General features: G+C 40.0%; 1 protein-coding gene across 7 annotated transcripts in view; it reads right to left on the bottom strand.

Moving 5' to 3' along the window:
- The window catches only part of GRIK1 (glutamate ionotropic receptor kainate type subunit 1), a 370,160-nt gene extending 356,490 nt beyond the window's left edge, over positions 1–13,670 (bottom strand). For all 7 annotated transcript variants that reach the window (XM_019467826.2, XM_019467828.2, XM_019467827.2 and 4 more), the window contains exon 1: positions 13,553–13,670. In XM_019467826.2, coding sequence (XP_019323371.1) covers positions 13,553–13,670 — 118 coding nt within the window. The remainder of the gene's footprint in view (positions 1–13,552) is intronic.
- Between the last annotated feature and the right edge of the window lie 612 nt (positions 13,671–14,282).

Raw genomic sequence — 14,282 nt, 5'->3', positions numbered from 1 at the left:
AAATTATCACTTTGGGATCAAACCAAATGACTTGAGAGTTCCATATCTGGACGTTCTGCAGAAATGTTTTAATTATTATTTGATGTCTTGTCATAGAGTTATGTTGAGCACTTTCAGAAACAAATGTATGTGATATACTATTGATTTCATCAACAGGATGTTGTCTGCAATATCACACTATTCTCTTCCTCGAGATCACATGGTGAATTTATTTCTTTCATATTTTTTCATCTAAAACACCTGTAATTCGTCTGGGCAACTCGACTCTCTGAATTTTATGATTTTTCCTGTTTCTCTTCTTATTCCAACTACTAGAAAGTTCAGATAAAATTTTCTGGTCCACTTTTGGCATCTTTTGTAGGACGTCACCCCTGCCATTCTCTTATTTGGCCTTTACCTTCATTTTCATCATTGCATTTGTATCAGGTTATAATTATCTGTATTTCTGTAAGCCTTTTGAATGGTTTTTGTAGTAAGACAAGCTATAAATAAAAGAATGAAAAAATGAATAAGTAAATGATGAAGAGTGTGTGAAAACAAATGAAAACTTCATCCTCCAAAGGGAGAAGGGAAGGTCAAAATTCACAAACCCTCAAAACCCAGCAGTCAGTTTGAAAGATTACTTCATATGAAAAAAAAGGCAGGATAGACTTTAGGAATAGTGCAGCGAACTGAGTTTGGCGTGCTTTCCAGGAATTGTTTACTTATTTGTTTTTTTATAAGCATCACATTAATCATTCTGTGATGATGTTATATGTGATACAGAGGTGGGACAATGCATCTCAGAAATTCCATACCGCGGACGGCCTTTCTGATTTCTTATGACATTTGCAAAAAGTGAGTGATAGATGTTATTCCTGAGTGTTCTTCCCTTGTATGCAAATGCATTTAGCCTAACTGAAGGCTAACACTCGCTAGAATTAAACCCAGGTAATAAAAATATAATATTAGTCCACACTAATGATTCTAAAGTGTTATGCTATATCCCACTCATTTGCAATGGCTATTTTAATTATTTTTCTAAGAGTCTTTGCAGATGAACACATTCTTGCATGCTCAACTACCTGGAAGACAGGTTGACCAGAAGTACCTACATAACCCAAAGCTTGAAAACAATCTCAAGATACATGCGGTTTCACACATTTTTGTTAGGATTTCTCTACGGATATTTTCCCCAGATGTTGGGATCTCCCTGGATTTTAATCTTTAAATAATTATCAGCATCTAGGTTGTACTTCATCCCCATTTCCCTTGTCTGCTTTTTTTTTTAAAGACATCACTCAAAACCTTCTCTAAAAGAGCATCCAGAGTGAACTGATTAGTTCTGTGATCCTTATATTCTGAAACTTTTATGTATTTTATTAGCTGATCATAGTTTCTCATTCATTCAAATATAGGTTTTTAAGAATCTTCAAATGAATTGTATGAGAAAACCACACTTTCAAGAAAATAACATTGAGATGCAGGTTATGAATTGTGGCTCAGATACTAAGTCTCTATCTCTGTTTAGTTCCTGGGGCCTCAGAGTTCTCATCTATCAATGACAAAGTTGGATGTTAAGATCTTTGAGTACCCTACTGGTCTTAAGCACCATTTAAAAAAGTATCTCTGTATTTATTTATATGATTTTTATTTGTATATTTTATGTGTATATGTGCCTTATGAAGAATATGTTTCATTTTTTGTACTTACATGCATTCTACAGCATGTTCTAAGAGATTTTTGGTCTCCTTTCTCTCTCCTTATCTCCTAGCTATCATTCCTAGAAAAGTATCCCAATATCATTCCTAGAAGAGTATACATATATTAAAATAATAACGAACAATAATTTATAACAAATTTTTAGTATTTTTCTAATATGTACTTATCCCCATTGTTCTTCCCTAGTTAATTATAGCTTTATATGTGAGTTCTTTTGTCATGTAGAATAAAGACAAACAAAAACAAATAGGAATTTTAATATATGTATTTGTATATGAATATATATATTAAATAGTATAATATATTATATATGTAGCATTGTATATTGTAATGTGTACACTAATATATTTAATAATATGTGTATTCAATACATATAATATATACTAATTATATAACATTATGATAGAACATATAATAATTACATATATATGTGTATATATATATAAAGAGAGAGGGAGAGGGAGAGAATTTAGTCTTAAAAGCTTAGGATTGCAAAAGACAGAAAACTGAAATTTCAAAAGTTTACTCACATTGTTGCTTCCGTTGTTGTTGTCTTCATTTTATTTTATTTTTTATGTTTATTTATTTATTTTGGGAGAGCGCACGCGCGCACACACACACACACACACACACACGAGTGAGGGAAGGGCAGAGAGAGAAAGGGAGAGAGAGAATCCAAGTAGATTCCACGCTGTCAGCACAGTCTCAGTGTGGGGCTCGATCCCACAAACCACGAGATCATGACCTGAGCCCCAAATCAAGATTCCGGTGCTTAACCTACTGAGCAACCCAGGTGCCTCATTGTTGTCTTCATTTTAAAAACTCTGCTTTAAATACCACCATTATGTTTGCAGGCTGAAGCTCAGAGTTCAGATTAATCCAGCTCTCTTCTTCCCCGTCTTGTACTTTGGGGGATAAGAGGCCAGTAGAGCCCCCTCGGACACTGTGTACTCTGGGAGACCACAGAGCACACCTGCCTCGAGGTGCATGAAGGAGAACTCAGAAGCTTTGTGCGCTTGAACAGAAAGGGTCTGAGATAACAACCAGGCTGGGAAGTAACTTGCTGCTGGAGATTCTTCCTTAATGCTGTCTGGGTAAACAGCCCACTTGCAAGACTAGTCTCAGAGGGTCAGCAGCCCCAGAGTGAGCCAAGGTGGGCTCCCCAGTTAGGGTGTAGGCAGCAGATGCATAGAGTTAGAAGCCAATACCCAGGATCAGACAATACAAGCTTCACCCAGGGGATGTCCTGGAGGGATGATAGCAAATGCCTCTCGCCTAAAGAGAGGAGTCTTTGATCCCTGTATGGGGAAGGAAGAAATGAGATTCCTAAAAAATTTACATTTTAAATTGCAAGTGAAGACTTTGATGTAGTCCTGTTGGAAAAAGGGGCTTGTGTGCACAGTTAAATTTAATTTCAGGGAAATGAACAACGTTGCATTTGCACACACGTGATGCCGTGGCTATAAATGCTGAGTATCATGGGGTTACGTGACTTTGTGCAGCATCTCAGTTCAGACCAAGGACAATACGGCACAGCCAACACTGTAGAGGGAACACATATCTGGAAGGGACTGGCTGGTGCACCCAGGCACCTATTCACCACCAGCTCCCTTCTGACAGAAAAAGGAACAGATCTAAAAAGTTACGTGACACGGCCAAGCTAAGAATCCCTGGGGCTAGAAATGTGCCAAATTGCGTGCCAATGACTGCTAGGTTAATCTAGAAACTACAGAACGGTGACCTTCACCAATCATTTTTAAATTGGGCAAAGAACAAGAACATTAATAGGAATCAGAGTGAAAGAAAAAGTCACCATCTTAGCAAAACAAATGGGCTTCCCTTTTCTACATTCATTCTCCTGTAGTTCTTATCTATAAGCAAGGATGAATTGCATACATTCTCAATCCAAAGTACGTAAAACCATGTACTATGGTCTGCACCATTCTCTAAGCATTTTCCATCTTTAACACATAAATTTCATCATAAAATTATATTTAATAGATCTTTCTTTCTTGGGCTTATTCTATTCTTTTCCTAGCCATTCCCTCCTGTTGAACATTTAAATGATTCACAATTGCAAATAACGGCTCTTGCCAATTCAGTGAACATGTATAGAAACAGCCTTAGGGTTCAAATATATACTGAGAACAAAAGAAACACACACTACCCAGAATTCAAAAGGCAAATATTGCCTTTAGACTTGAAAGATGGCTCTAACTGACTAATTCATTTTTAGGAGATGAAGCACAATAACATCTTATACAATATAAACACAGGTCACTGGAATGCAACTTCTATTTATGGATTGCCAAACTATGTAATCCAACAGTTTAGAAGTTTAAAATTAAAAAAAAAAGAAAAAGAAAATCCTTAAAAGTTGCCCTGGAATCATCATAAAAAAAATCACTGATTTTCACCGTGCTTTCCCCAATTTGAATTATGAAGTATTTTATTGTCCCTAGGAATTAAGTATTGATTTTCTGAGGGCCTATTTAGATAATTTTGCTAAGAAAAGAAATCCACACAAATAGTTTGCTATGAGTATTAATTCAAAGACATTAGCACTGAATGCCTCTACCAGAGTATGTCACAATGCCTGAATCGATATTCAAAATTAAATTATGTTTAATTAAGTACAAAAGGCATAGAATAGTAACTAGATGCTAATGGATAGAAACAGTGAATGGCTGATTTTCTACAAAGTTATTGACGAATTCTAAAGAAGACCTATAACCATCATATTTTATCAATAACAATTTTTATATAAAGTTTATTTCTTTCACGATTTTTCCAACATTAGATGCTGTATGTCTTTTTTTATGATACTGTAGAAAACTTTTTATGTAGCTATTACATGGAATTGACAATCATTTTTCTATTTCCCTTGATACAATTAGTTACAGATCTTTATGTACTGCAGAATTAGTAACAAAGATGTGGGTTTTTTGTTTTTGGTTTGTAATATACCTTATTTCTTTATTTTTAGAACAATTTTAGATTTACACGAAACTTGTGAGGGTTGTACAGAGTTCCTATATACTCTATTTCCAGTTTCTCCTTAACACCTTTTTATATGAGGATGGTGCATTTGTTAAAAATAATGAAGCAATGTTGATACACTACTAGAAATAATATCGATCTTGATTCAAATGTCCTTAGTTGTCACCTAATGTCCTTTTTTTTTTTTTTTTCTTATTTCAGGATCCCATTCAGAACTCCATATTACAGGGACTCTGGCGTGGGCCAGTTGGTTAAGCATTTGACTCTTGATTTTGGTTCAGGTCATGATCTCACAGTTCGTGAGTTTGAGTCCTGCGTCGGGCTCTGTGCTGACCGTGCAGACCCTCCTTGGGATTCGCTCTCTGTCCCTACCCTGCTCACGTGCTCTCTCTCAAATAAATAAACTTAAGAAAAAAAAAAAAAAACCACATTACACCTCTTTGTCGGCTCTCCACAGGCTTCTTTAGGCTGTGACAGTTTTCCAGACTTTGTTTTTTATGACTTGGCAATTGACAAGTATTGGTCAGGTATTTTCTATTAGTATTTGTCTGATGTTTTTCTTGTGATTAGAGTGGGGGTTGGGATTGGGGGAGAAAAACCAAGTAGATAAGTGCTATTTGCCTCAAAGGTAGATGCTGTCAACACAATTCATCACTTGTGATGCTGGCCTTGGTCACCTGGCTCTTCTGTGTAGGGAGATTTCTCTCTTCTTGTCTACTTATTTATTTCTTTATTTAATCATTTACCTATATCAGTATGGACTCGTGGGTATTTATTCTATAATTTGGCTTATAATCTAGTACTTTTTAAAATTTTGCGACTCAAATTGTAACAGTTTTGGCCATTGGGAGCCGGGTACTTGGTGTCTGTGTCCCTTTAACATATTCCCATCGGGGCACCTGGGGGGCTCAGTCGGTTAAGCGGCCGACTTCAGCTCAGGGCATGATCTCTCAGTCCGTGAGTTCGAGCCCCACGTCGGGCTCTGTGCTGACAGCTCGGGGCGGGAGCCTGTTTTGGATTCTGTGTCTCCCTCTCTCTCTGCCCCTCCCCTGCTCATTCTCTCTCTCCCTCTCTCTCTCAAAAATAAGTAAACATTAAAAAAATTTTAAAAATAAATAACATATTCCCATCAATGGGATTTTTTTTGAGTGCTCCCATACTTTTCCGGCTCATCTTGTACATTTCTCCTTCAGTCCCCAAATTGTCCATTTCTCCAGGTGTACCTGGGTGCAAGGTGTGCTCACTTCTACCGGGGTGTCACTGTCTCTAGGCCCTCTCAACTGGGACATGTATGCATGTGTGCACCACCCCATTTTGGGGTTGCTTCAATCAGTCGAATAAGCCTTAACATAGTCTATAATCTTAGACTTGTTCAGTGTAATAAGTAACGCATTGTATTAAATTTCCATTGTGCATTTTAAAGGAAAATAGTAAGTACTAATGAATTACAAGTCTCTAAACTGATAACTGGTGATAACAACAACAATTAATCATTAGATTTCTATGAAATGAAAACGGACATATAGAATTCTAATCCAAAAATCTGCATTGTTGAGCTCCTTTTGGAACATTATTCAGTAGAAATTTTAAAGAGTACTCATAGACTTTTGTATGTTGTTGTATTTTGTGTTTTGTTTTCTTAAGTCAGGACAGCAATAAACTAGTAATTCATCAGAAGACATAAAACAGGATAATCTTTCAAATGTATTTAGCAACTAACGTACCAACTGATACATGAAGGATTTAGAGGGTTAAAGAAAAGTGTTTTCACTATCGTAGAGTGTTTCTGTGAGATTGATTTGTGGTCAGTAGGAGTGTACTCTTCATTTAATCAATGTCCTTGCCTCTTAATTCCGCTTTCTAACTAATTTTACATTGTATTTAATAAATATGTTAACATAGCATTAGACAAAATTAGATGCTTTAAAAAAACCTTAAAATTTTTTATAAGAACAAAAAGAATAAACTATCATTTAAGTGATTTGGGGAAGATAAAGATTTTTATTTTTTAGTAGTTCATAAATCACATAGATACAAAATCAAATATTTTTACCTGTTTGTTTGTTTTCTCCTCCAGGATAAACCATTTTTCCATTTGATTTATTGTTACTAACACTCTAATGTTGATGTAATAAGATTACAGATTTTTCCAATTTGATATGACAGCCTGATCTCAGCAGTAAATCAAGACAAACTTACAAAGTTTATGTAGCTGGTATACATTTCTTTTTACTTTAAAAAGAAATTTTCATTTCTCCATGAAAATTGATCATTGAAAAAAATCAGATATGCATTTAAAAAGAAATAAGTAGGTTGAACTTTAAATAAAGATAGACTTTTAATTTACTACAGATTATAGTCTTGGAAAATATATTATAAATTTAATATTTTTTCCATTTAAAACCATGTTAAAAAATAAGTGTAGTGAAAAACATCAGGAAAATTGTCCCATATCACATTTTGCAGTAATAAAAATAACATACCTTTCAGGATAGGTAATGTGGTTTTAAAAATGTTTTCGATATAATAAAGAACAACAAGTATCCAAACATTTAGATGTAAAATTGACCCTTGAACTACATGGGTTTGAACTACATGAATCTACTTATATGCAGATTTTCCCCATAAACACAGTATAGTACTATAAATGTATGTTCTCTTATTATTTTCTTAATAACATTTTCTTTTCCCTAGCTTACTTTATTATAAGGATACAGGGTATAATACATATGACTACAAAATCTAAACTCGTCAACTGTTTATGTTTTCCGTCCGGCTTCCGGTTTACAGTAAGCAATTAGTAGATAAGTTTTGGGGGAATCAAAAGCTATGTGAGGATTTCCAACCACCCAGTGGTCGTTGCCCCTAACCTCTTGTTCAGAGATCAGTTTTACAATTTAAGCTTTGTAAAAAAGTTCTGAAGTAGAGTGGACAGCATTTTAGTTAGACCTGAAGAAGCACTAGGTGTGAGGTCATGTGAGTTATGTGTGCATTGAAAATTTCAGCGATTGTATTGGCCAGTGTTTCCTCAGATACGTTCTGAGAACAGATATGTTCAGTGAGACATTAATAGCTGTGATTCAAGTTAAGAGTCCTCTGATAAGGAAAATGTACGAAACGCTGGAGTAAAAAAAAAAAAAAAAAAAAAAAGAAAAGAAACAGGTTTCTTCATGCAGAATCACAAAAAGCTTTTAATATAAACTTGTCTCCTGAATCTCTAAGCGACAGCATTTCTCCATACTTAGCCACACAAATAAATTAGAGCACAAAATTCCTTCCCTTTTCATTAACAGGGAGAAAGACGGGGAAGTGCTTTGGTCAACTCTACCATATGACGTTCATTTTACATACGATGTCGCATTTCATTTTTGCAACAAACCCATGAGTCCGTGGTTATTTCTGCTTCACTAGCTAACAAAACAGCCCCCTCCCCAACATTCTCCCCACATTAACAATCTTTTCAAGGTCAGCCAATTAGGAAAAGGCAGTTAGGAAAGAGAGTTCCTTTCTACCTGGAAGTCTCCAGTCTTTCTTCTAGGAGAAACAACTTCTGGAAAATTCTAGAACATAGATGATATTTTCTACATTATATGGTTATCAGTGGAACAACAGAAGGGTATTAAGAGGCTATGGGAAATCACCACCACCAGACTATCTCCATCAATTCTCCCTCAAAACCATTTCAATGAAGTGAACAATCTGATTATAAATGGTGTGTTTTCTAGGCTTTCCCTCCAACTGGATTGCCTTCCTTAACCCCCTCTTAAAGAGAAATTATGGAGAATCAAATAACAATGCCAACTTTTCTCTTTGCTAACTGCCTACAATATACTCAAATATAAATTACTAACTTTGATTGATGTGGTTATCCCTGAGTCACTGAGAGCAACAGCTCACCTATGTTTGATCTCAGCTTAAATGGTTATATAACTGCACAGATAAGTCCATACGCAATACAGCATACTTTAATGCAAGGAGCTTGAAAGTTGAGATCAGAATAGCTAGCTTCAAGTTCTGGACTTTCTAGTACCCAGCACTTGAACTTAGGCAAAGTTACCAAGTCATGGTCTTCTCATTGAAAACTGGTGATTAGAAACCATACAGGAAAGGTAGCTACAGTTCAGGTTTATGTAGGATAAACACTGGGCTTGTAAAATTAATATTACGGAAAAGAAGAATTATGCAGATAAAACAATATGGTAAGAGATGTGTGCAGAAATATGTTCATATCAGCCACTCTCTTTTCATCATGCTCTCAGACCATTTCTCTCTCAGATTTTTCAGGGACCGATGGAGTTCTCAAGTTGATGTTAGGAACACTCTCTGTCAGGGTGAAATCGACCTCAGGCCAAACAGATCTCCCTAAGAGCTTCTGTTCTAGGTTTGGCAGAATGAACCCACTCTGTCCTCTGGGCGTTTGTGGGCTTGAACTTATTCTATGTTGACAATTCCTTTAATATAATAAATCGATGGCACAAGATTAATTGAAAACTCTTCGAGAGTAACATTTGGAATTAAAAAGTAAAACGTGTCTGCATTGAAGTCCTGATGAAAAACTTCAGCGGTTACATACAGCATACACCATCAGAATATATGCTTCCAGGGGGAGGTGTGTTTATCTGTTTTGTTCCCTGTTGTGCACACGGCCTCTATCTAGAATTATGTCTGGCCCATGGTAGAGGAATAAGCACATAGTAAAGATCTGCTGAGTGAAGAATGAATATTAAAGGAAGGAATTCGTGGCTAATGAATGAGGTTGTGAGTTTTCTACACTCACAAGCAAAAACACAAACAAATATACACGAAGCAAAGTTTGGAGCTTTGGGCCTCCTTAGGGGTAAATATTTTAAAATGATGTTATGGCCAACTTGATAATTAAAATCCATTTAGATCTGTCTTAAGGAAATAAAATCATCTGGACAACTATATTGTCATTTAACTTTCCATGCTATCGATATAAATTTCCACAATATTTCTCTTTATTTACCATATTTGATTACATAATAGTAATATAGTTTTTAGTGGTTTGTTTGCACATCACAAAAATTGTTTCTTTGATCCCCTCCCTATGACACAGGAAAGGCAGACAGCATTACTGCTAATTCAGAGGAGTGATCTGGGCTCAGAAATAGTAAATGTGTAATAAAAAATATAACACATTTACTATTGAGTCTGTTCAGAAAGAGAATGACAATAATAATAATAATGTAAAAATAAAACCACAAAACAATTATAATGCAATTAATGTATGCATATACTGCTGAGAGCACTTTTATATTCTGTTTTTTGTACTCTTATTAATGTCACTGTGAGGTTGCAATTGTTTAATTGGATTTTTCAGATACAAAATATAGGCCTGGTGAGATTGAACAACTCTGGCTGACGTAGCCATTGAGTCCTGGAGCGGGGACCCAAACTTGTGCTTTGTGACAACAAATCATGTCAGAAAGCCTGGTTCCCACACTTAATTCTCAACTCTATGCTTTTACCCCCACCTCTTTGTGTATGTTGACATGATATGTAAAAATATAGTATATAAATATATCTTTCTGCTTTGATTATTATTACAAGTATGATGCATCTGTCCAAGAAATTTTTTCCTTTCCTTTCCTTTCCTTTCCTTTCTTTTCCTTTCCTTTCTTCTCTTTTCTATTTCAACTAATGAAGGTGTGCCATTGTCAACTAAGGTCATCCACACCCTGCTGTAACTATTAGGTACAGGTTGGTTGGCCATGTGATTCTGAAGCTCAAGTGTGTGTGTGTGTGTGTGTGTGTGTGTGTGTGTGTGTGGCGGGGGGGGGGGGTTTAGATACACAGAGATTAACTGGTTGTTAACATATACCATATGTATACAGAGAAGAAAGGATGATCCAGCATCCCCTAGGGAATTCCCAGCAGCTAACCATAGTTCCCTTCGATGCAGGTTGCTGGGCAACCTCTGGAGGGTAGTGGTAATGTTTAGGGAACCTACATCCCATTGGACCCCCTTCATGTCTCTAATCTGTGACATGAGGTTGTAAACTTTTCAAACGATAGCCACAGTATGTGTGATAACCATGCCTATGTGCATACTAAATGACCTCGTTAATATTTAGCAGGCATGAATTTTATCTTAAAGTTTATACCTTTCATTCATTTTCCTCAATAGCTGAAATTTAAGCAGACACTCACAAGAAAAGTAGACCACCAATTAATTTATTGAAGCATTCAAATGCCTTTTCATATACGCACAGTGCAAGGCGCCTAACATTAATGGTCTACTTTGGATATGTTAAGTTACTGGAAAACACAGAAGTCAATAATCAAGAGCCCCTTTTTGTTGGTTGGTTGGTTGGATGTTTTGTGGTTTGTAGGAAAGAGAAAAAGGATGAGAGATAAAAAAAAAAAAAAGAACACATTTTAATTCTTCTCTTTGCTTCCCCCCTCCCTGCTCCCCACACACTTTACACACTTGCTTAGTCCCTAACTCCTTTGATATTTTGTATTCCGTGTTGGACTTGGCTGACATAAGAAACTCCCTGTAGAGAGGCAGGTTGCCTCTGAGCTAAGGCTGGTTTCCATGGTGCTGAAATGTCCACTTAAAAGTAAGCACAGTCCTGAGGTACATACACGTAGTGCTTACACCAACCACAGGTCACTCAGAGCCAGAAGGAGTAAGACATTTGTACTGCACATAAACAGCATCAGGCCATGCAATTTTACTTTATGCATTTCAGCTCCCATTTGGAAAAAGGAAATCTCATTATCCTGTACCATGTATTTTAAGGTCAGTGAATCATGTTGGGTTGTTCTCACTTTGAAAACCACTTTTAAATGGATGAGTGTAATTGCTTGTAAATACTCAGATCTGTGAACAAATATGTTTTAAAACATCCTTTTCCACCCCTTCTGGGAATTCCTTTAGATTTAGGGAATGCAGGGGAGGAAAATGCTACGTTAAGTTTGTTATACAGGAAGGAAGGCTATTGGCTGGAATAGCCTGTTCTAGTATGTCAAGATTTCCCTCTCTCTCTGTCTCTGTCTCACTTTTTAGATTTGTCTCCTTTAAAATATATAAGGCATAAGCAAAACACCAATTAAGTTATTAGGTGTTGGAAATTGTAACACATTCATCATGTATTTAGTACTGTTCAAAGAAATTTTGTTATTGGATTGTGGAGGGCTGATTGCATCCATGGTGGCGGGGGCGGGGTGGGGGAGGACAGGATATTAAGGCTACAACATACTTCAGGTGAAGGGTATTTTAGTTACAAGTAGTATTTTTTTTCTTTTTTGTACAATGAATGCTTTAGAACTCTTTTAATGGACAGTCTAAATTATCCAAAAATGCACATTATCATTATCTGTAATCTAGAAAAATATATCTGCAGTAAAAATTAGTATTAGGGATCTTTTTTGAAAATTAGATCCCACATGTCTGGAGAAAATGCATTTCATAGTAGTAAATTCCTATATATATATATATATATATATATATATATATATTTTAACAAAATAGTCATGTTGAGTGACAAGAACTAGTTTCTGAATCTTTGGAAAGAGGTTTGCTAATTGTAGGCCAGCATCAGTAAAGTTATTGAGAAATTTCAGCTGCTCAGGGGCGTTGCTGGGCGGAATGCTCTACACTAGTCCGTGCACATCCTGCAGATCCTGTGGGTTCCTGGAAAGGGTGTGAATTAGAAACCCTTAGAACTCAGGACTTCACTCTTGCTACCTCCAGTGGGAGACTGGAAAAGCTGGGAGGCCCATGTGGTGTCTCAGCTTCACCTGTGGCTCTCTCTGTGTGTGTCTAAGAGGCATAGCCGACTGGGGAAGGAGGAGGGCAAGCTGAGACTAAGGGAATAGAGATTGGGTTTAGTATGGAAGGGAGAACATTAAAGGCAAAGAGGTTTTTCACTCCCACCTCCACCCTAACAGCCTAGAAATCGCTCAGTGTCTCCGCTACACCGCGGTGGGCGCTGTGCCTGTAGGTCTAGGAATCCACACCCTAGCAAAGTACCCACCCCCTTCCAATGTCCTTGCCTTTTGCTCTTTTTTAGGCTGCCCCAGGGCTCCTACACTCAGCCTCCCAGTCTCTTTTTATCCCACCTGAGAACGAAGTCCAGAGTCTTCCAGGGAGTTATTTTGACGGGGGACTGGATCATTCTCAGTGGCCCGCAGGCGTGGCAGATTGGGGAATCAAATGGGGCGCTTAGGTGCCTGCTCCTGGTGTTGGCTGACTGTTCTCTCCCCTCCTTGAACTCTCGGCCACAGAGCCAGATCCGGGCTCTGCCCCACACAGGTGGAACCCTCCAGACTTTGGAGGCTCCATGTAGAAGAACGCAACTTGGGGACGAAAACTTGGAAGCTCGGGGTTAGCCGGCTGTGGGAACTCCCCGCGGTCCCCACATTTTACTCTTGAGATACGGACATGCCTTTGACTACCCGGCGCCCGGGTTGCCAGGGACCCGGGCTGCGCATCTGGACCGCCCGACGTCCACCCAGACGGCCGGAGAGCGCATCTCCGCGCCCGAAGCAACTGGCTGCAGCCGCGCGCGGCCCCGCGCCCGGAGTGGGGTGCCCGCCCCGGAGAGCCTGGCCCCCTGCACTCCTGCCCGCGTTCCCGAAGCCCGGATTGAAAAAACCCGCCAACCGTCCCTGGCGGGGAAGCCCGGCACTCGCCGGGAGGGCAGCAGTGACGCGGCTTCCCCTTTCCCGGAGCCTCCCGTGCGCGCTGCCCTCGCCACCCCCGGGCTCTGCCCCTTGCGCCGGCGCGCGCTGCCACCCCGGGACCCGCTGCCCTCGCGCCGGCCCAGGGAGCCGCCGCGTCCCGCGAGCCGGCGGCCCGGAGCGCTCCCCGGGGCTCACTCACCGATCCTGAGTACTTGCGGGGCGGTCTGGGGGAGGACGCAGCAGAGGAAATAGAGGAGCGCCCAGCCGGTGTCCCTGGTCCGGAGCCCGGGCTGGGCGAGGAGTGCGCGGCTCTCCATCTTCTCGGCTTCTTAATTCCTGCCGAGCCCCAGCCGCGGCCGCACGCCCGCGAGATGCAGCGCACCCGGGCCGGCTCCCTGCCTCATCCTCCCCGGGATGCTCGGCGGCGGCACCCCTGAGCGCTCCCCCCACCCCCCCGGAGAGATTTCGAGGGCGCGGGCGTGGGAACGCGGAGCTGGCTGGCGACGCGGGGCTCGCTCGGGGCTCCTCGCTTCTGCCGCTAGCCCATCACCGCTGCTGCTCCTCCTTCGTGGGCCGCGGACGGCGGAGGACCGGCGCGTTTCTGCTCCCGGAGCCCAGAGACCAGCTGGGGAAAGTTGCTGTCCCAATTTGCGGGCACGTCTTCCTCATTCGCCCTCCGGTCCGATGGAGAGTGGCGGGGGGCGGGGGGCGGGGGTTAGGGGGGGTAGGGGGAGGCGGCAGCCAGAGAAGGAGAGGAAACGGGGAACGAAGGCGGAGGAGGATGGAGAGAGGGGACTGGGTGAGTTGGTGCAGGGGCTCTGAGCAGGCAGGATGGGCTCCAGCAGGTTAACTGGGATCGGAGCCACGCTCTTGCCTCTCTCAGTCCTTGCTTTCCTCCTCCCCTCGCTGGCCCCACCCTTGATTTACTG

This window comes from Panthera pardus, unplaced genomic scaffold (genome assembly GCF_024362965.1).
Source record: "Panthera pardus isolate Hobbes unplaced genomic scaffold, ASM2436296v1 HiC_scaffold_16, whole genome shotgun sequence".
NCBI classification, from domain to species: Eukaryota; Metazoa; Chordata; class Mammalia; order Carnivora; family Felidae; genus Panthera; species Panthera pardus.
The sequence above is the reverse complement of the archived record's forward strand: the minus strand, read 5'-3'. Positions and strand labels throughout refer to the sequence as shown.